The sequence below is a fragment of the Struthio camelus genome, chromosome 12 (assembly GCF_040807025.1).
Source record: "Struthio camelus isolate bStrCam1 chromosome 12, bStrCam1.hap1, whole genome shotgun sequence".
In the NCBI taxonomy this organism is placed as follows: domain Eukaryota; kingdom Metazoa; phylum Chordata; class Aves; order Struthioniformes; family Struthionidae; genus Struthio; species Struthio camelus.
Window position 1 is genome coordinate 3,807,849 of NC_090953.1, and position 21,188 is coordinate 3,829,036.

A 21,188-nucleotide genomic window follows, 5' to 3' on the forward strand; every position below is an offset into this window, starting at 1 on the left:
GTTCCGAGCGCTGCCCCTCAGCTCTCCCTGTCGAGCATGACTCCTGGTGACATCCGTGTGACATGGCTGCCTCCTCCTCCGGAGCTGAGTAATGGCAAGATAACGAAGTACAAGATCGACTACTGCACCCTCAAGGAAGGTGAGGGAAACACCATTTGGAGGGAACTGATGTTTTCTGCTCTGGCATTGTCAACAGCATGTTGTGTTGAGAGGAAGAGGTGCAAGGCTGAAAACAGAGACCCCTTTTCACCCATGGCAGGCGAATGGCCCTTCCTTAGTCTGGTTCTGCTGTTGGTGGTCACAGAAGTGCTGGTCCCTCCTTTGGCAGGAGTTGACCTTTTCCTGTGGTTGTGGATTGAGCCTATGCTGATGCTTGTGTGTTTGTGCTACTCCATGAATGCCTATCCCACAGGGACAACCTTGTGATGCCCCCTGTACTGTGTTTGGTGGGGGAAGAGCTTGATGCTGATGAGAAGGAAGGGCAAATACATTAGACTCCTTTAAAATGGAATCTAATCAAGGTGATCCTTGTGTAAAGCAAGAAAGTATCCTGGCAAGGCTGTGTTGCTCTGTTGCTGATTTTTATCTGGTTTTATTTATGTTGTTAGACCCTCTAAGAAGCCTCCAGCAGGGATGATAATGTTTCCCTGTGCTGAATGCAGTCATTTCAATTCCATGTGTGCTCGCTTTGCAAATCCTTCTGGGTATTCACTCTTAAAACCATCAAAGCTCTACAGCTTATCACTTCCCAGGCTCGCGCGTCTTACTAAGAGAAGGATGGGGAACATGAGGAAGCGCTGGACATGTTCCCATGCGTTTGATCTGGATTAGTATTCTGCACTGTGACTTCTGGTTCTTGTTTTCTCACCTTATGACTGCATGTGGCTCTATGGCACCATAAAACTACGGAAACTTTTGCAGTCCAGAGACTGAATACTCAGCAGTTCAGTGTTACATAGCAGGGGCAGCACTTTCAGCTGAGCTCACGCTGCATGAAGTACAAAGCAAGACCTCTGCGTTCATGGTACAGTGATACAAATCTCCAGCAAGACTGACCATATCTGTTACAGAGAAAATCTTAGGCCATTCTCAGTTTAAATTTGCTGTTACCTCCCTTATGAGCATGGGTGGGCTGAAAAGGGAGCAATAAAACCATAGTCTGGCTTAGGTGAAAGTGTGAATTTTGCAGAAAGCAGGGCTGCTGGACAGTTCTGGTTCAAATTAAGGTGAGAATTTAAATGCAGAGATGAGAAGCACTGGAATCTGCCATCGGCTGTGCTCCTGTTCTGCAATCATGTCATCAGCAAGGTTTCTGACAGCTCCCCTTCCAGGCAGGCTTGGTGCTAAAGGCATCCTGCAGTTTTGAAAATGAAGAAAGGGATTGTCAGTCAGGGTATCTGTTTTGCCCCATTTGTAGTTCTCGCTTTTCCTGGTGGCACGAGCTTGCGTGGGGCAAAGCCAAGCCAGCCCAGGGCCTGTGGACCACAGGGGGTTGCTGGACTTTGTGTGGCTGCTTGGGCGTATTTCACTTGGACTGGGACAAACATGTTTTCCCTGATGTTACCTTGGTTCCAGCAGATCAGGTCACCTCCATTGAAGTGGGCGGAAATGAGACACAAATCACTCTCTACTCGCTGCATCCCAACAAAGTGTACAAAGTGCGCATTGCAGCCAGCACCAGCATGGGCTATGGGGCCCCTTCGGAATGGACCCAGCATCGGACTCCTGACAGGGACAACCAGACGCATGGTAAGAAGCTGACTGTTGCCTGAGATTCAGGGAGGGAGGCGCAGGACCTGAGCCTGGGTTGGAGATAATTTGCTTTCATGAGGGAATTGTAACCATTGCTTTTTGTTAGACCAGATACCCACCATTAGTTTTCTGTTCAGCTGCCCCTGTTTGTCTTGCTGCTTGCCTGGGTGATGGGTCGTTTCTCCCAGGTGATGCTGCTGGAAGGCCATAAGCCCTAAAAAAAAAAAAAAAAAAAAAAACCCTCAACGTTATAACGTTTGGGAGTGGATAGACAATTCTGTGTTACAGCGTTTGGGAGTGGAGAGACAATTCTGACAAACAGAGCTGAACCAACCTAGCCTCAGGCAGTGGTTAAAGACAGCAGCGACTCCGAAGACATTGAGAATCTGCCACTGTGGCTTCACGGTTGTTTTTGCTCTGTTGCCCAGTTGGTGGGGCCGTGGGAGAGCATCACCTTTCTGTCAGACTGCAGAGAGGTCCTGTTTGCAGGACGATCTCTCCTCGCACCCCTCCCTCACTGCCAGGGACAGGGAGAATGCAGTAGAGCCGGGAAACAGAGATAAATGGCTGAATAAATGGAGATAAATGCCTCTTATTTTGTTCTTCTAGTTCCGTTTGCCCCAACAGAATTAAAAGTCCGAGCGAAGATGGAGTCCCTCCTGATATCATGGCAACCCCCAGCCAACCATGCCCAGATATCAGGCTACAAACTCTACTACCGGGAAGTGGGCACGGAGGAGTCCAGTGATGAAAGCCCTTTGGATGGCGCTGAAGATGAGAGCTGGGACGTAGGGCCCATAAAACTAAAGAAGAAAGTGAAGCAGTACGAACTGACTCGACTAGGTTAGCTGGTTACATCCCCTCCTTAACAGTGGGCAAGGAAACCCAAAGTCTGTTCTTTGCATCGTGTAGCAGTTCCAGGACAGACTTCCAAGAGGCTTGGCTGCAGCTGGGGTTGGACCAGGACGGTGTGAGCTGAGCATCCTTCCTGCACCTTTTTAAGAGCACCCAAAACCATTTCCAGAGTGGGGCTAATAGGGCATGTTCTTAGGAGAGTTTAAAAGGAGGAAATTCTTCAAGGCGGCCTAGCAGGGATTGTATTTTTACCTGAGAACTTCTAATACAGTACTTAGTACTTATAAGTACTAATGTAACAACTTAGTATTACTAAATACCAATAAGTGATTTGAATCAATTAGAATATTGTATTGTGTCAGTATGAGAGTGCTTAGATTAAAATCTCTAGTCAGGACAAGGATCTCTCCTTGCCTGTGTATTTCTAAGCAGATTTCTGTAATTTGGGTACTATTTGAAAAATCTCCCCATTAAAATGCAGTGAGAGGTTAATTCACAGCCTACTGATTTTGGGTCTGTGATCTCCTCCACCTAAGGGAAAAGGGCAGAAGAGAGTGAGTGTCCACGGCTGGAGAACAAGTTTGTATCACAGTCAGGTCCACCTGCTGGCTAAGGTGCATTTGGTGTTTCCTGTAAGGAGTTATGTTTTTAACATACAGCACATATATTATGCATGGCATTAAGTTTGGTGTGCAGCACCTGGAAAGACCGTTTGCATCATCACTGAGTAGGTTTCCAACTCTCAAGTCATGTTGCAGCCATCCCGCTATTGAGAGGGTGTTAACAGTTATGAGTTTCTCTGAAGAATTTAGGTCTGTAATTACTGCGCTGAGGAAACCACATGTGAACATCATCACGTGCTGCGCTAACCACTGGCAAATCAGTTAGCAGAGGGACTCGGGAGTGGGCTGAATTGATTCCAAATGCTCTGGCACAGTGACGCGGAGAAGACTGCTTGTTCTTCTGTAATTACTTCCTTAAATTTGGGCATCCGTCAAGACATGATGGTTTCCTTACGATCTGGCTGGTGTGTATCAGCTATCATTGTGTCAGGAAGAGAGTCTCGGGTTTCTTCCAGCCATGGATGTTCTCTTTTCTCCCCCTTGCTCTGTTGAATGACATGCTATGACATGCTTCTGCTTGCGTACAGTGAAGGAAGGGGTCAGGAATCTGGCTGTGCTGCGGAAAGCGGGAAGTCTGGACATGAAACAAGAGGAAGAGTGGTTGGGATTTAGAAGAGTTTACATTTGTGGAAGGGAATTCCCAGCACAGGTGCTTGCATCTGCGTAGCGGTCTTGTAGGCAGGGTGGGTTGGAATCTCAGAGAAGATTGGTAGACTAACATGGTAGACTAACATCCGCCGGCGCTGTGGCACTCGGCGGATGGGAAAGCAGCTGAGTGGGTTTCCCAGCTCATGGATGTCTGCCTGTGAATCATGGCGATGGAAACTTCTTTTAATGTATAAGAAAACTATTTCTTGGGAATATCTATTGATGTCAGGGTAAGGGGGTTGTGCATGGTGAAAGGTGCTCTCTCATGGGAGAGTGAGATTTGCCCAGGATGGGCACTGGAGGGCTGTTGCAGCTGAAACTACAAATTGGGTCAAGAGATTGAAGAGATAAGGTGTCAGGAAATCCCAGGAGGCGGCACTGGGAATAGAAGGCTGTAGCCCAGACCTGGTTGCATACCATGTCACTGCAAACAAGGTCTCAATCTCCCCCTTGGACATGCTGTACTGTTGCAGCACAAACAGTCGCTAAAGGCAGCTTGGTCTCTACGTCTCTGCACGCTGCCCCTTCTCTTGACTTGGTTTGGGGTGCAGCTTGCGAGACAAAACTCTGGTCCCACTGCTTGTTCCTGGGGAACATGACTTACACTTCCTGATTTTTTTTTTTTTTCTTTTTTTCCTGTTTTTTTTTTTCCAGGAGCCCACCAGGCAACAGGGGAAGGCCTTCTAAAGAGAGAGCCCCTTCTGGGGCTCAGACAGGGCTGGATGGGTATGCAGAAAGCAGCTTTGCACACAGCTCCTGAGCACACAGTTGCTCTTTACTTACAGCAACAGTGCAACTGTTACACCACTAACGAGCCCTGCACCCATTTCCCTGCCTTAGTTTCCCCAGGACATCAGGGTGTGTGTTAGGCTGCAGTGAGGGCCCATAGGCTCGTCCAGTGTCAGTTTCTTGTTTCGTCTTGCACTGGCTCGTTCTGCTGTTAAATGGTACCAGCTTTGCCTATCACCTCTTCTCTGTCCTGCAGACATCTTCTTCCTCAACCTTCTCCTTACCCTTAACATCTGGCTTCTTGATTTTGCCTTTGGTAATGTCCCAGCTCTCTCTATTCGAGCTGTCTGAAATAGGAGAAGACTTTTTCTCCCATGCTGTTGCTAACCTCTAGAGCATATGTTGTTTCTCCTTGACGAAAAGTCATTAGTGAAATTACTAATGACACTTCTTGTATCTAGTCTGGAAGTAATGTGCTGAAACCTTGTCAGAGAGGTGGGTGGCTGTTCAAAGGCACATAAGAAATGCAGCAATTTCATGATCCCATGACATCAAAAGGAAGCTGTCCTGAATCACCGTGAGTGCTTATCCCTGAGAAGTTCTCATTGACTTCCATCTGTGTTCTAGCAATTAGTCTCTGAAATGGGGTGCAACTACCAAGGCCATAATTTACATGAAAAATAAACAGTAAGGAGCTGATCCTGTCCTCCACGTTCACATGAAGGAAGACATGCTTCTGGGAGTGGCTCCTTGGAGATCTGGGTATTTTCCCACTTACGGGAAAGTATGGCATCTGGCCTGCATGAACACCTTGAAAACTGAGTGAAACAACATATTTAGTATATTGGCTATATTACACAGTCATCCAGATTAGTGATTTGAAATGATCTGGACTAGATTATTCTGCTTATATTTAATGTATGATGGAATGCAATGAAATACATCTGTTTTCATGCTGCCTACTAGCTTCTTGTCAGCTTGATAGAACTTTGTCTGCATATTCTAAGAACTTGAACATCTGGGCCTGTATATAAAAAGTGGAGCCAAACCTCTGACAGAGAAATCCAAAGTTCCTTTATTTTCAGAATATGTGTCGCTTGATCATGTGGCAGAGCTGCTGCGGCTTCATGTGCAAGTGGCCACCGTATTGGTCCTACTTCAGATAACCTATACATGCTGAAAATTGCCTGTACATCCAGGGCCCACCAGTTTTCTGATAGAAACGTTGTTAACTGCGTCTTGGGAATTTAGTCTGCTTGCTGATTCCTAGAGACTGGGCTGTGCTGGATGGTACAAGGTGCAAATGAGGGCTACTTGTCTGGGAGATTCTTGTGCATCCTTAAAGCATCCTGCACTTAACGACAGCCAGAGGCTACACTGGATAGTCTTCTGATCTCATCCAGACACGTCACATGTAAATGCTGAACGCCCACACCCAAGCCGTGAGAGCTGCTGTGTGCTTTCAGTATTGAGAATCTGGCTGAGGAACATGGCCTTTCCTGTGGGTGACAGTTCAAGCGAGGTTTCAACCTGGCTGGGATGTACTGCAGAGAGCTTTCAGCTCAGTGTCTGGGGCCAGCCTCTTGCTGCTCTGTGGAGGTGGAGGACTTGTCCTTTCCTTCCCTTCGTTCTCTAACTCAGGCCGACCACAGCTGCAGCACATCTGCAAGCACTTCCTCCCTGCTTGGATCACATCATCCGCAACGCGCTCCCGTCCCAGTGAAGTCTGGCCAAATGCTCAGGCAGGAGCCTGGAGTGTGTGTGCTGGTGACAGACAGGCTGTGGGGCGCTCTGTTCCACCAAACCCGTGGACCCAGCCACAGGGAAGTTGAGCATGTTTTGGCCTCTTCCCCCTTGTGTGGGTTTGAGGAGTTTTCCTGCGGTTGGAGCGTAACAATACGGATCAGCAAGCCTGTTCCTGCAGCAGGACGGCATCCAGGCTGCCTTGGTGGTAGACAAAACTGTTTGCTTTTGGGATTCTTTCAGGGAGAAAAATGTGGCTGAACTGTTTTTATATTCTGAGCGTGAACATGTGTTGTGGAGCAGCGAGAGCCTTTGGTAATTGGTACCATTAGCCTCTGGGAGCATAATCAGTGCAGTAATAATAAAATTGGCATCAATAAGAAAGGCATTGTGCTGCTTACGTTGTCTGGCAAAGGGAGCAATGATCTATCAGGGCAGGGAAGGAACAGGCACGTCCCAAATTAACAAGCTTCATCAACACATTGCAGCCAAGGCAACCAAAGACAGTCTGGACTGCTCTCCCTGAGCTTCTGAACGGGCTGGCTGCCAAAGAGAGAAACTGGCGACTCTCTTATTTGAGAACTTTGGGTCTCCCAAATTGTTTCCTCCGTTAAACATCTCCATGAAAAGAAGACTCGGACGTTCCTTGACACAATAGAGGAGTGTTTCAGCTGATGAAAGGCAGGAAGAAAGAGGGCAGTGAGTTTTGAAACAGCCAGAGCACTGCTAGGGAACAGGGTGCCCTGTCCTGCAGCTCTGTTTGGGTGAAAGTGTGATGTTTCCCGGAGAGTGCATGGCTGTCTGATGTGAAGGGTGTGTACTGAGGATCCTCCAGTTTCTGGTGTGGGATTTGTGTGCACTCTTGCTTTTCTAATTGCAAGTGAAGAACCTCTCTTTGCTATGGAGGCAATATAGCGAAAGCTCCCGGTGACTTAAATAACAGGGGATGTAAGGACTTGCTGGAAGAGAGAGCCTCACAGCAACGAATAAATCAGAAAGCCCTTTGGATATGAGAGGTGCTGCATCGTTTTGGAGAGAGGAGAGGATGTTGTCACTCAACAACAGAAAACAATGAAGTGTGTCCACTTGCATGGGGGAGAGAGAGGAGTCACTGTGCATAGGTTTCGTTAGTAATCTAAGGAGTAGAAAGATCAGATGCTGAGATGATGTTCCACAGGCTGTGATGCTGATTTGCCCAAAGCTACCGAGGGTCCATTTGCTACTGCTAAGTTTCAGCCCCTGTAAAAGGGGAGGACAGACCTAGGGAGTAGTTCTGAGGGTGAACAAGCCAGCGTTTGAGTGGGAGAAGTGGAAGGGAAGGACCTGATAAATTTTAACAAATGCAGCTCTGTTAAAGGAGCTGTCTTGGATGGTGGGAAAAACTGGTTGGATCTAAGAAAAGGTGCCTAGATGGACTGGGTGATAACATTCCCCCCCGCTCCCACCCCAAACCACCAACAACAGACAAACCCTGGTTGTTTTTTTTTTTCTAGTTCCTGGGAAACTCTATGAGGTGAAGCTGGTGGCATTCAATAAGCATGAAGATGGCTATGCAGCGGTTTGGAAGGGCAAAACAGAAAAGGCACCTGTGACAGCAGTAGGTGAGAAATGCCTTTCATTTGTTGTTCGTCGCTTCTGTTTGGTGGTGTGGCTTCAAAGGAAGGCTAAAATTAAAGTTACAGAGGAAGGACTTCGAGGGAGACATTACCAAAATGGGGTAGATCCCAATATGAGGGCACTCACTCCCTGTGACACTGTAAATCGCTTTGGAGGAATTAACTTGGGAAGGAGGGAAAGGAGCAGAATATCCCCATCTTGTCCTGAGTTTGGATAGGCTTCACCATGTCCTCTCTGGCCCTATTAGTGGCTCAAGGATGGTCTTGGAAATAGCCAAATAACCTGGGTTTCATCTGTGACACTATAAAGACCCCAGGACACAAATTAGCGGTGTTTCTCACAGCATTATAAAGAAGTTAAAGCTCTGAAGACCCAGGCTCCATTCCCAGCTCTGCCAGTCTGTTGTGGGACGGTGAACAGTCTTGGCCCTTCCTTACCCTGGTATGGGCCTGTTGAGTGTGTAACTTTGAAACTGGCCTTTGCCTCACAGTAGTACACCGCCAGCCTGGTGTGTGGATCTTCATAACACACACGGATCCCACAGATGAGGAAAAGCGTGCTCTTCAGACCACTGCATGCACTGAAGGGTTAAGGTGTCCAAGCTTAACCTGGAGGCCTGTGTATTTGTGCAAGCTTCATAATCTAGGCCAGTTTTCTTCCTTGTTTTCTGTGTCTGACAGCTGTCCCTTGCCTTCCTGTGTCATTTACGTCTCCACGTCTCTCTTCTTTCTGTGGTGCAGATCCTCCAGTACAGAAGGGTCCACCACTGCCTCCGGTCCAAGTCTATGCAGAGTCCAACAGTTCAACTTCCATATGGCTCAGGTGGAAGAAGCCCGACTTCACCACAGTCAAGATTGTCAACTACACCGTGCGCTTCAGCCCATGGGGCCTGAAAAACGCCTCTCTCGTCACATACTACACAAGGTAAAGTGGGACGCTAAGGGTTCATCTGCCATGTCAGGAATAGACACGAGATGGGAGAAACCTGCAGGGAAGGTCCAGTGCTGAGCAAGTTCCTGGGCATTTCACATGCTGCAAATGTCTGCCTTGGACTTTATCACAAATACATTCAGAGCTGCTAAACTGTGGCACTGGGACTTCCACATAGGGAGTTGTCCGTAACTTAAATGCCAAAGGGTCATTTACTGACTGGTCTCTGCCTCTTTTCTGCTCTGACTGGATTGTACATGCCTGTTTCCTTGTTAATAATGAAGCCAGATGCAGCTATGGCCAGTCTCAAAACATTCATGATTTGTGAGATGGTCCTCACAAGATTGATGGAAGAATTGCAAGAGTCTAAGCAGTAATAATAATTTGGGCATATATTTTAAATCTGACTTCCCATGCCGGTCTTCAGCCTGTAATTGGGCTGTGTTTTCAGGCTTTTCTCTGCAAGCACATCATAAATGGTCCTACTTTGCTATGTAACTGGGAGCTGAGTGTTCTTAACATTCACACGACTGCATTCACGTGGAGCTTTAAGTGAAACATCAAATACAGTAAGAGTTAAAATAATCTCTTACGGTGCTCCTGGTAAGGTGCCAAGGTGGCAGTGGGTGGGAGAACCTGCTAGTGTTCACGGCCTTGTGCACGGCATCCTCTTTTGGCAGCTCGGATGAAGACATTCTCATTAGTGGGTTGAAGCCCTACACCAGGTACGAGTTTGCTGTGCAGTCCAATGGTGTTGGCATCGATGGGCCCTTTGGCAGCGTGGTGGAGCGGTTCACCCTTCCAGATCGTGAGTATTTATGAGGATTGAATCCTGATTTCTCCTGGCTTTCCCTAAATTTCTGTCAGACCTCTCTAACTTGGCCCTGAATGGTGCGGCGATCTCTAACTACCTTCAAGTTCAAGTTTATGTGTACATAAAAGCTGAGAGCCCCTGTGGGTCCCAGTGAGTCTCCCAAGCCCGTTGAAGGAGTGCCGCTTTGTAAGCGGAGAAGAGCATGTAAAGAGAAATGGGGGCAACGATTTCTGTACTACAGAGTTCCCTCTGGGTTCCTTCAGAGAAATACTGCTCACTAGAGAGAGTTGATGGTGTTGTTTAAAACAGAGTCCTCCCCAGTGCTGAATATCTCTGTCAAAACGAGCGTGCCTTGCCCAGCCCTGGCTCTCCAGTAGGACCTCCACCTCTTAGCTTCAGGCCTGACGAGGGCTGGGAGGCAGAGATGATCCTGGGAGCTGCAGCGGTTTAGCTCCTTAATCTCTAGCAGCTTTTCCTGTATTTGGCTTCACAGAACAGCGGTGATTGGCGTTGAAGGTGTCACGTGCCCTGCTTTCCACAGCTGGGGCCTGGGGCTGGTCGCAGTATAAGCAGGGCTTTGGGGGAGATGGAGAAGAAAGCAACAAGGAGGGTGTGTACACTAGGAACGTCCTCTCAAAGATGAACAATGTTGTACAACATCAAACTGAGCAACATGGCTTCTCCGGCACTGTTGTGCTTCCCTTGGCTGGTTGGCCAAGGTGCACCTGTTAACTCTTGTACTGGGCTCAGCACACTCCCCCCTCCACAGCGTGTTTGGGTGGGATGTCCAGTCACCCAGGTCACTCCTCATTTCATGCTTGCAAACATGGCTGTGGCACCGCTGAAAAGGGTTCACAGCAGGCAGAGCAGTCATTGTGCCCTGCAGGTCGAGTGCTTTCCTCCTCGTTTCTGCTGTTCACACTGAGTCTTTACCTGTATCTGCCAGGTCCTTCAACTCCTCCTTCTGACCTGCGGCTGCACCCGCTCAACCCCTATGCTGTCCAGGTGCATTGGTGCCCCCCTGCTGAGCCCAACGGCATCATCGTGGAGTACCTCATCCTGTACAATGCCAACAACACGCAGCCCGATGACATGTGGACCTTGCTAACACGTGAAGGTGAGCCTCCCAGGGGTGCTGTAACCCGAGCAAACACTTACCTGCAGTCTCCTCTAAACTCAAGTAAATGCTCCATGAGGTTATTTTCCTCCTGCCTTCTTCCCTGGATCTGTATCTCTGCCTACAGAGTCCTGGCTGGTCAGTCCTACTGGCTCAGCCCATGTGAATAAATTGCTCAGCACTGTGCTAATGTACCTTCTGACTGGCTCAGACAGCGCGACAAGCAAGATCTGTGTTGCCCGAGTGTAGCCAAAGTCCAGGAAAAGTCGGGCTTGCTGAAGAGAGAACACGGAGATGGCTGTCTGAGAGGAGAGGTGGGGCTCATGCCAGTACCAGGTTTCCAGGCTCTCGCTCTCCCCTCTTTTGGGAAGAAGGGCACAGTATTATTAGAGGGGAAGGCAGCGTGAGGGTTTGCTGTTGACTCAAGGTCCAAGGTGCACCTCAGGTGTTAGAGACAGGGGAGACCTGTCTGAGAAGCTCTGTTTGAAGCAAACAGCCTTGGTGGCTCACCATGGGGGCAGCCACTCAAGGAATCGGGCTTAATGGGCCCCGACTCCTTGTAAATGGAATCATAGCCAAATTGGTCAAGCCTTTAAAGTGTGTTTTAATTAGCCATCAAAGTCAGTGTTTCTCTGGCTTTGATTTTTGCCTCCCTTTGAATGTATATTTGTATGTGCTCAAGGAGCTTGTGCTGCCAGCTTTCTTGTGGTTTGTGCTGGGCCTTGCTCCTGGTCATAGAGGAGAGGCCAGGAGCATAGCTGCTGCAAGACAGGAAATCATACATTTCTAGGGCTGAAACAGCCACTATCATCCTGCAAATGTCCTGTGGATACAGGCTACCAGCCAGTAATTCCTAGGAGAACATATGCCAGCAGCGCCACATGCAGCCTGTATCAGCTGTTTAAGCAGAAAATTCACTAACTTCTGAGAGGTGTATGAATTCTCTCTTAGAGCACATGGCATGAAATCTGTCACTTCTGGGGATCCAACAGAATTCCACTGCTGCTTTGCTGCAACCCTCTGAATAAACTTGAAACTGCTTGTATTATTCCTCTTTTGACTTGCTTTTGATCAGGAAATATCTTCAGCACTGAAGTGCATGGCCTGGAAAGTGATACCAGATACTTCTTTAAGATGGGAGCAAAGACAGTCGTGGGATCCGGGCCCTATTCAAATGTTAAGGATGTGCACACCCTCCGAGAGAAGCTGTCTGGTACGAGTTTCCCCTTTGTCCTGGGGTGGGAGGTGAGTCGTGTTGCTGAAGACTGCAGGTTGTCAGCAGCAGCACTTCTCTGAATGTGCCACCGAACTGCCTCACAGCAGAGTCCTCACGTGTGCAGCTCCACGAGCCTCAGGCAGCTCGAGGACCTGTCCCACAGCAGACCTTGATCTGTCTTCCCTCCCTCAAGCCCTACGGAAAGGCACATGCAACCTGCACCTTGCTGCCTTTCTGTTAGGCCTGTGTCGCATCAAGTTAGTGAATGTACGTAGATGCCAGTATGCTTCAAGCTGCTTTAAACGGTCACTGTCAAGCCATTTTTTCTCTTTATGATTCTGAGTGTATTAAATACCTGCCAAAGTGGGGAAGGCAGACCTCAGTGTCCCAAGCTTTTAGAGAATAGGTTTTTTTCATCTGTACTTTTCTCCCCGCTTCATTGCGTGTCTATACAGCATCACCCATTACTTCTAGTAAAGCTAATGCTTCTCTGAACGTGAGACGCTTTTTGCCTTTTTCCTGCTATCAGTTGAAATGACACATCTGTCCTTTCCCCACTAGATGTTCTGGATATCCACTCTGTCACAGGAATCATTGTGGGAGTCTGCCTGGGACTGCTCTGCATACTCTTCTGCATGTGCGCCAGCTTCCGCAACAGCAAGCAGAGGTAGGCATCGCTTTGCCTTTGCAGGAGGTAAAGGAGGTTGATGTGGAAGGAGATGAAATGCATTGAGCTTCTTTCCCACGTTCGGTCGGCCTGTTTGACACCGCAGTTGAGTGGAAGGCTGTTTAGGATCCAAAATATGACATCAGTTAATACAAAGATTGAGTCTTGGAAGTGCTAGCCATCAAAGGAAAATATTTTAGTCAATATAGTCTTTTTGCTGATTTTACTTATTTTCCCAATAGTTTCCCTTTAATTTGCGTTATTATACAAATATTTTTTGCAGGGAGTTTAAAAAAAAAATAAAAATGTTACCTATGTGTGTTTGTGCGGGCAGTGTTTGGCTTCTGCGGTTGGACAGCTCTGACGACGTTAGGAAAGAGTTTGTTAACTTCCAGTTAGAAAAATGATGGAAGACTTTGACAGATTGGTTTGAGTACGGTTGGACTCAGCCCAAAGCCCTCTGCTTTCTCAGGGATCTGAATCCAGCCACAAGTGTTTGGAAAGATAACGACTGGAAATCACCCTAATTTCTGAGAAAAGCATTGAGCTGGTGGCAAATCCCAGGTGCAAGCAACTTCTGAAGTCTCATCCTGGAGTGGCCCCCAAACCCTCCTGTCCTATTACTTCTCTTATGTGTAAAGCAGAGATAACAAGATGGGCACAACTCCCCGTGGACAGGGATTAGTGAGCTCCATCCTGGGGACTTGCGTTGTCCTTTGTCTCTGTGACCTGCCGGTGCGGGGAGGGCTGTGATGTCTGCCTCCAGCAGTGTGCTTTGTGTCAGCTCTGGGATTAAGCGAAAGGAGAAGGAGAAATGCACCTGGGGAGAGGCTACTGCGTTGAGAGCTGCAACAGTAGGATGTGGGTAGACGATCTCCTTCCTCAGGAGTGTCAGGGCTGGGACTTGGTCCCCGGCTCTTCCACAAGGACAGACTGAGCGGTCCTGAGTGGATTGTCTTTTCTGGCAGTCCCATGGCTGGCGGGGTGGAGGGTTGTGAGGCTCACCGGAGATGCCAAGTCTGCCAACTCTTCCTTATATTCTTTCAGGGAGGCCCTGCCAGGCCTGGACTCCCAAGCATCCAGCAGCCACACTTACTACCACCGGGGCAGGCAAGGGGTGGCAGCTCCCAGTGCCACCTCAGACTCTCACGAGCTGGAGTCCCTCATGTCCCCGCTCCCAGAGGATGCACCTGTGCCCCTTGGGGACATCACAGAGCTGACAGAAGTGCACAGTCTCATCCACACCAGCCTCCCTGAGGACGCCATCCATGGGAAGAGGAAGGTAATGACCTAAGCACACGGTGTCTGAACTCCTGTGCCAGGCAGGAGCCTTTGCTTGGTGTGTCACTGCTGGGAAGCCAGGGTCTGATCCTGTCCTGGCTCTGGAAAGCGCTGGTAGCCTTGGCTATAGGCTGCTGCTGGACAGCCATGCAGTTCCCTCTGACTGTAAGATGGAGTAGCTCAGTCTTGGCTGTCAGATCTACGTTTGGGACCCCTGTGCTGCCCCCCTCCCCTCTTCACCCCTTGTCCCCAAGCAAGCAGCTACCAAACTTAATTGCCGCAGAAAGTTGCGTTCTTCCTGTTGCTGTGGCATAAGGATCGTGTGAGAAAGTGGCTGCCGTCTGGCTCAGAGAACTAAACAGCCTGGGGAAGAGCATCTGAGGAAAACAGCCATGTGCTGCCTGTTAATTAGTGGTCCAGTCTCTGCTCCTACCCTGGCACAGTCCCAGTACTTACAGTGAGTCCTAGAATTATCCATACAGGTATTTCTCCTCAGAAAAAAATCTCCAAGCGCTGTGCTGTTTTGGGAGGTTGAGCAAGGGAGACCTCCTCCCACCCAGCTGAGATCCTGTGGAGTTGGTGCAAGGGTGCTACCGTATCTTCAGGGTACTTGGGGGACTGGTCATGGTGGAGGGTGAAATAGCAACACGTCTCCACTCCAGACATCAGCTCTGTGATGGCCAGCTGGATGTTCTGCTTTCCAGGATACTCACTTTTTGGGGGTAAAAGGTGCTTTGTCCATAAATAGTGTAATATACCCTTGAAGATGAAGAGGTGAAACTGTGTTTTATTTGTGGACTTCATTCTTTGAAGTAGTCTTTTTCTGCCCTTCTTGATTTGCCTGACATTGCGTTGTCTTTCACTCCTTGCCCGTTCTGTCTCAAGCTTGCCTGAAACATTTCATTCCATTAGGGAACCTTTAATTGGCCTAATTTAGTTAATCTGTTTATGTCTCTCTTTGTAACCCAGGGAGAGCATGTAAAGTAATTAGGAGGTTCAGTAAAACAAATGCATTGTGAGCGCATGGGATTTCATGTTTGCATCAACGATACCTTCCCACCAGTGACAAGTGAGCATATGTTCAGGTTACCCCACTACTTCCACAGGTGCTACAGCCCAGTCCCGAGAGACCGGTCCTCGCTGCTAGTAGTGATGCAGGTGCAGCCCCTTGGAAATGCTGCATTTTCACCTGCCCTTAATAGTCCTGTGGGCTGAACCTGTTCTCAAGGCCATCCCCGACTGCTGGGTCAGACCAGTGCTCAGCTGAAGAAGATGGTTTGCAGCATAGGCAGCCCACGTGCTCATGTGGTAGCATCCACGCTGCATCCATAGATTTCAGCGGAATGTGGCTGCCTTTCTGGATCCAAGCCAAAGAGTGTGAGGAATTTCCTACAGCCCTTTCTGTTAAACAAGGAACAAATGTTTCCAGTGAGGGTGATTTACCCTGCAAACAGGTCGGAGAGGGGGGAATTTCCCTCCCCTGGGAGGCCTTTCTAGGGGAAGCATATCCAGATCTCTCCCCCAAAGCAGGGATCTTGTCTTTGTGTCTGCGGAGCAAGGGCTGGAGAGGGCAGCGTCAAGGCCTGGCTGCTCAGGGCTTAGCCTGAGAGCTTGGGGCCCCCAGCGTCTGTCGCTGAGGCCGGCAGTGGCAGGCAGCAGGGTTATCTTCGGAGATCAGAGCTTCAGCAGAGAGGTGATGTTGGCTGTAGTTTCTCTGTCTCCCCAGGAGCTTTGCAGCCTTGTCCTCGGTTTGGCATTCACCAGCCAGAATCCCTCAGCAGCCCTGTACAGGCGAAAGGAGACCCCCGCAGAGGGGCAGAGCAGGGAACGAGCCTTGGGGGAATATAGAGGAGAGGGCATGAGACCGGCTCCAGAAAGAGGGCCGCGCCGGCCCCAGCGCTGTGAGCACAATGCTCAGATGCTCACAAACATCTGGGCTGGGTGAGGGCCACCTGCCTTGCCTTTCTTCTGTGGCAGGGGAGGCAGGACATGGGAGAGCAGGGTCAGTGTCACCTGCAGCTGGCTTGCCTGGCCCTGGTGGGGGCTGTTCCCCTGCAGCCAGTCTCCAGGGGATGGCAGTAAATACGGCCATGAGGGGAGGGGGGGGACTGCTAACTTCCCAGGTGAGTTCACCTCTTACCAGTTTTTCTCCATAAACCTGTTATTTCCAGTCTCCTCCCTGGCTAATGTCTAAGTTGATGTGATGGAGAAGGATATAGTCTATCAGTCTAATTGGAGGGGGAAGGGCTACTGGGAGTTAAATGCACTGAGGAGTTTTGCCAGCAGAATAAAGGGCTTGTTTTTTGATCGCTAAAAGTAGGAAAGCAAGGATCACTGAGGAGCAGCTGCACACAGCCACCGGGAGAGCAGCGTGGTCACCCGTGCTGCCCAGCGAGGACAGGAGAGCGCAGAATGGCTGCCGGGAGCAACAGGCTGTTGTTGCTGGGAGCGGGCACTGGAGGGAGATGTGCTCCCATGCAGGAAGCCTGGTGCTCTCGGATGCCCCATTCCAGCTGGAAGTGCCACCTGCGCTGCCTCAAGCCCGAGCCAGCGCTGAGCACCAGGCTGCAGGCAGGCTCAGTAAGCCAGGCCTGGAAAGCCGGGCCAGAGACAGGCGGCAGTTCTGCCAGCGGGAGTGGCATAGGGTGCCTGCAGGTAGGGTGCAGGATGGGAGGCGTCAGAGGATGGCTTAATTAACCTTAGCAAAGTCATTAGATGTATCAGTGCGTAAGTGTCTTCCTCTCTAAACTGCAGATAATGCCAGTGCGCTACAGGAGGAATCACTTACTGACAGAAATACCTAACTGCCAGTAGATACTCTGGGTCATTTCCCATCCTAGGTAGAAGGAACCCTATAGACTCTGCGAGGCGCTGGGAAATGCTGTTTTGTACTGATTGCACATTGGCTTGCAACGTCCTATGGGAAAGTGAAACGGCTCTCGTTCTGGCCCTCCCCCCCCCCCCCCCATCCTGCCCTGTCCTCCTCACTCTGACATGTATATTCAAGGGTGAAAAGGCTTAGGCCAAAACCATCTTTAGGCTGGAGTAGTCAGGAGGCCACGTGTCCCAAAGTGTGTGGTGCAAGTGACCTGCCTGGGTGGCTGGAGAGTTAGTCGGGTCTCATGAGCACAGCTGGACTGGGACAGGCATGCCTGGTCCCACAACAGATGCACATCAGACTTGTGTGCAGCTCCCTGTTCATAGACAAAAAGCTTCTAGCCCAGGCCCAAGCGTGTGTTGCAGAGTCCCTGGGTTCTCCTGTGCAAATGGCTTCTTCCTGTGGCCGTTTCTGCTAGCCTGCCAGAAGCAGCTGGCGGACCTGTGTGGAGCCGAGTGCCCCCAGGAGCTTTGTACCCCATAGTGGCCAGCTGCCTGTTTTGTCTTCTCTTCTCTTTTCTCATGCTGTGAGTGTTGTTGAGGCTGTGAAAACCCATAGCAAGGAATGCAGTGGAGCCACAGGAAAGAGCAAATGCTTGTGAAGGAAGCTCTTGGCAAGGACAGGCTGCCCAGGTGCTCTGGATCTGGTACTAGCGCTTGCAGTCCTAGTCAGTAAAGAAAGGGAGTGAGAAGTGTCTCTAGGTTCCCTTATTTAACAGCGTATCGTGCACTACAGCGCTCATAATGTCAGCTGGGGCAAACCCTTAGTCTGAGGCTGCTGCCACGGTTGGGCAGGCTGATGTAGCTGTGACGCTGCCAAACTGGCAGCTGCAAGCCTGTGTGACCTTGTCTGCCTGCCTGCTAGGCCCTCCGTCTTCGAGGTACTCTCCTGAAACCCGTGCGGTGTCGGCTGGGTAGCACCTGCCATTAACAGCAGCAGTGATAGCTGCTCCCCTGCTTGCAGGCTTTTCACATACCAGCTTGTTACTTTGCATTTAGTGGATCTGTCTTAATTGTTTATATCCTTGTGGCAGCCTGAGGCCCCAGGGGAGATCGGAGGCTCAATGTTGATAGGAGATGTACAGACACAAAGAAGAGACCGTCCCTGTGCCTCAAACAGTCATAGCGAGTGAATATCGCTTCACAGGGGTGAAGACTGAAGACCAGTGAGACTGAGGGTAGGAAGTTTCCCACAGTGCTATTTGAACCGACTTGTGCAAAGCATCCTAGGGAAGGGCTTCGAGAAGTTCCCTAGTCCTCCTTCAAGTCAAGCTCCCCAGTTCCTTTGAATGCAGGACAGTGATTCCTCTTATAATGGAATGGAAGGACACAGTCTTTCTTTCCTCCATCTCCCCCTCAGTCCCTTGATGAGGGACATGCCTCCTTCATACCACTTCATGTGGCCAAGAACCTAAACCCCTCTCTCCTGATCTCTTGGCATGGTATGGGTACAGGTAAATTCCCAGCACTGTGGCTTCAGAAGGAGAAAGGGGGAAAATCCCATGTCTTGGGCTTGGTAGTGTCCTGGGATGCTGGGACAGTTGCTGGACAGCCCACAGGAGACATCCGGCCACCCTGCCCCTGGCTGCAGAAGAGCAAGGTCCTACTGCAGCTGAGCCATCAGCGTGGGGCCCCTCTGTATGGCTGACAGCTCCATTAGGCAGAAGTGAACTTGGCCATTTAGTGGGCCCTTTTCCTTCCCTCTGTGCATTTCCCAGTGGTCACACGCAAGGATTTGTAAATGCACTGACAAGTGATTTTTCTCTTCTTGCTCTCTGCCCCTTCCAGGTGACCCCCAGAGTGTGATGCCCTCAGTAGCAGGGGTTATAAATAACACTGTCATGCACGAGCTGTGGTGATGCAGCTCTGTTGTTTCCCCTGACAGATGGACTGGGGACGATAAGATGGCTCGGCTCCAGACATCTCTGCCTCTGCTGCTTTTGGGCCAAGCAATTTGGGGGGTGGGGGGAATGTTAAAAAGCATCTGCTTTCCATGGAAGACTTCAGCTTTTCACTGAATGAAGCCAAACCCAAGCATTTCGGCTTGGAAATATTTGCTGTTTTGCTTCTTGAGAGCTGGAGCCTTGACGGCTTGCTGTCCCGCTCTGTCCCTATGGGCCTCCTTCCCTCCGGGACTGCCTTTGCCGTGAAGCGTCCCTGTGACTCAGAGAGCAAAAGCTGTAATTCGTCAGGGAACTTGGATCTTCCCAGTTGTTTTTCCTCTTGTTGAAATTTTTCTGCCTGGAAAAAGAAGTCGCAATGTTTTCTCAAAAGTCTAAGATGAGAGCTGTGCTCCTGTGACAGCTAACAGAGATTCTCCTTTATCTGGTGTGGCAGAGATCTGTGTTATGTTGCATCTTGTTTTGAGGCCCAGCTGCTGGCTAGGATGCCTGTATGTTTGCATGACATGGAGCTCTCCCACTTCCATAGGCTGCTGTGGTACTGCTGGGTAATCGATGCCTTCTCCCCACTATGTCATCCTTAAAAGCTGGGCACATCCGAAATGTCCCCAGCCTTGTTTTGCACAAGATCTCAAGCTAGTTTGAATCACCATCCTCATAAAACAAGGAAGGTTTCAAGATCAGCATTTCCTGCATGTTCATTCTCAGCTTGTATATTTGCATGAAATCATTAGTTGTCACTGAGAAGGTAACATGATCTAGGCTCATTTTTACCAGTCAGAGCTTCTATAAAAAGGTTCAAATGAAAAGGCTTGTTTGCTTTGATAAGGGTTTAGCTGTAATGGAAACGCCTTTTATTGGAAGATGCTTTTATTATTTTTCATTCTTGTGTTTGCAGTGAACTCAAAAAGGGATTTTTTTCCTCTTTAAATTAGTATTAGACTGACACTCCTTGCCCTCATTCTTCTACTGTAAAAAACCAAAATTTCCTTGTCTTCCCTCAGCCATTCACTAGTCCCTCTCAAGTAGAAAGAAATAGCATCATTTTTTACACCAAGAGATACTGCTTGAAAAAACAGAGCTTTCAGGAACACAAGAAGTTCTTCAGGTCTCTGGTGAAAACAGGCCTAGAGTTAATTGCAGCTGCCCAACCTCAGAGACTAAGCCCCAAGAGGGATTTTTTTCCCCCCCTAAACATAATGTGCTTGAATAACATGTGGGATATAGGCCATGTTTTGTGGCTGGTGGCTTTTTTTGGTTGTTTGTTGAAAGTTGCAAACTGGTACAAAACAAGTTTGTTCTTCATTGCAGCCAATTTCAGCCAGAGCTGAACAGGCTGTTCCCAGAGTCATCAAAACCTATGTAAACATGGCAGATTGACATTTCCGCTAACAGATGGTCCATTGGGGATTGCAGTAGAGCTGCCTGTTTCTTTCCACGTTTTTTGGTATTCACAAGATGCCTGCAAGAAGGTTTTCAAGTTTGCTTTGTGTATGTGTATGCGTGTGATGCTCAGATCTCTCTGATGGCAAATATGCATGTAAGCATCTATAATAGGACACACACATTTGTGTGCATGTTTGTGTAGGTTCAACTCTGAAATTTCAAAGCAGTATTTGCTTAGTAACGTATGTTCCTTGGAAAAGGCACACAAGGCATCAGTCAGTGATGTATCTGCAGAAAGCCTTTCAGATGGCAGCAGAAGCAAATTGAACACATTCCTTGAGTACTTGCATTCAGTGATATTCCTTAATGCGAGTCACGTGTGATCGTGTGGTTGCTTTCTTGCTATTAAAATTTAGTTTAATGATTGTCCACCTAGAAGGGGAGCAATTAGGGCATGCTCTTGGTTCAGCGTATATTGTTGAGGATTGCAAAGAGAGGAATGGCGAAGTGGCTGCCTCCAGCACCTGCTTCTAAAGTGAACGCTTTATAGCCACAGCTCCAGGCTTGGAAGTCCCTGCTCTGTAGAGCTGTCACATAGGTGAGGCCCTTTACTACTTGGTCTCTTGAGGTTTGATCATCCTGAGGCAGTGGCAGAAGTGGCTTTGACTTCTGGTTGGCAGTGGGATGGTGCTCTGTTTCCTGCAAGGTGGTAAGCTTCGTTGGTGCTTGAAGTCAGGGTGGACAGAGAGAGCTCAGGAGAGGCTCGGGCCCCCCTTCAGTGTGCACACGAGTGCTTCAGTGTGCCTTCTGCCAGCACCGACAGCATGAGGTAGCATTTGCTTCTCGCTAAATAGCTGACTTTGGAATGCCTGGCTTACGTACGACATCTGGTCCCGCATTTCTGCCTAATTTCCAGCCAGATGGGTAGAGGCACAAGGAGGTCAAATGACTCACACAAGGTCAGGCTGATGTCAGAAATCTTGCCATCACCACTGGACTAGTGCTACATCCACTGCGGTTGGAATAGATCAG

General features: G+C 49.2%; 1 protein-coding gene across 5 annotated transcripts in view; it reads left to right on the forward strand.

Moving 5' to 3' along the window:
- Window positions 1-21,188, forward strand: part of IGDCC4 (immunoglobulin superfamily DCC subclass member 4) — a 108,575-nt gene that overhangs the window by 78,692 nt on the left and 8,695 nt on the right. For 3 of the 5 annotated variants that reach the window (XM_068958179.1, XM_068958181.1, XM_009681175.2), the window contains 10 exons: window positions 2-139; window positions 1,576-1,749; window positions 2,362-2,595; window positions 7,844-7,951; window positions 8,708-8,891; window positions 9,578-9,705; window positions 10,658-10,828; window positions 11,904-12,041; window positions 12,606-12,711; window positions 13,759-13,993. In XM_068958179.1, the coding sequence (XP_068814280.1) occupies window positions 2-139; window positions 1,576-1,749; window positions 2,362-2,595; window positions 7,844-7,951; window positions 8,708-8,891; window positions 9,578-9,705; window positions 10,658-10,828; window positions 11,904-12,041; window positions 12,606-12,711; window positions 13,759-13,993 (1,616 nt within the window). The remainder of the gene's footprint in view (window position 1; window positions 140-1,575; window positions 1,750-2,361; window positions 2,596-7,843; window positions 7,952-8,707; window positions 8,892-9,577; window positions 9,706-10,657; window positions 10,829-11,903; window positions 12,042-12,605; window positions 12,712-13,758; window positions 13,994-21,188) is intronic. The other 2 variants (XM_068958180.1, XM_068958182.1) reach the window with 1 other exon arrangement.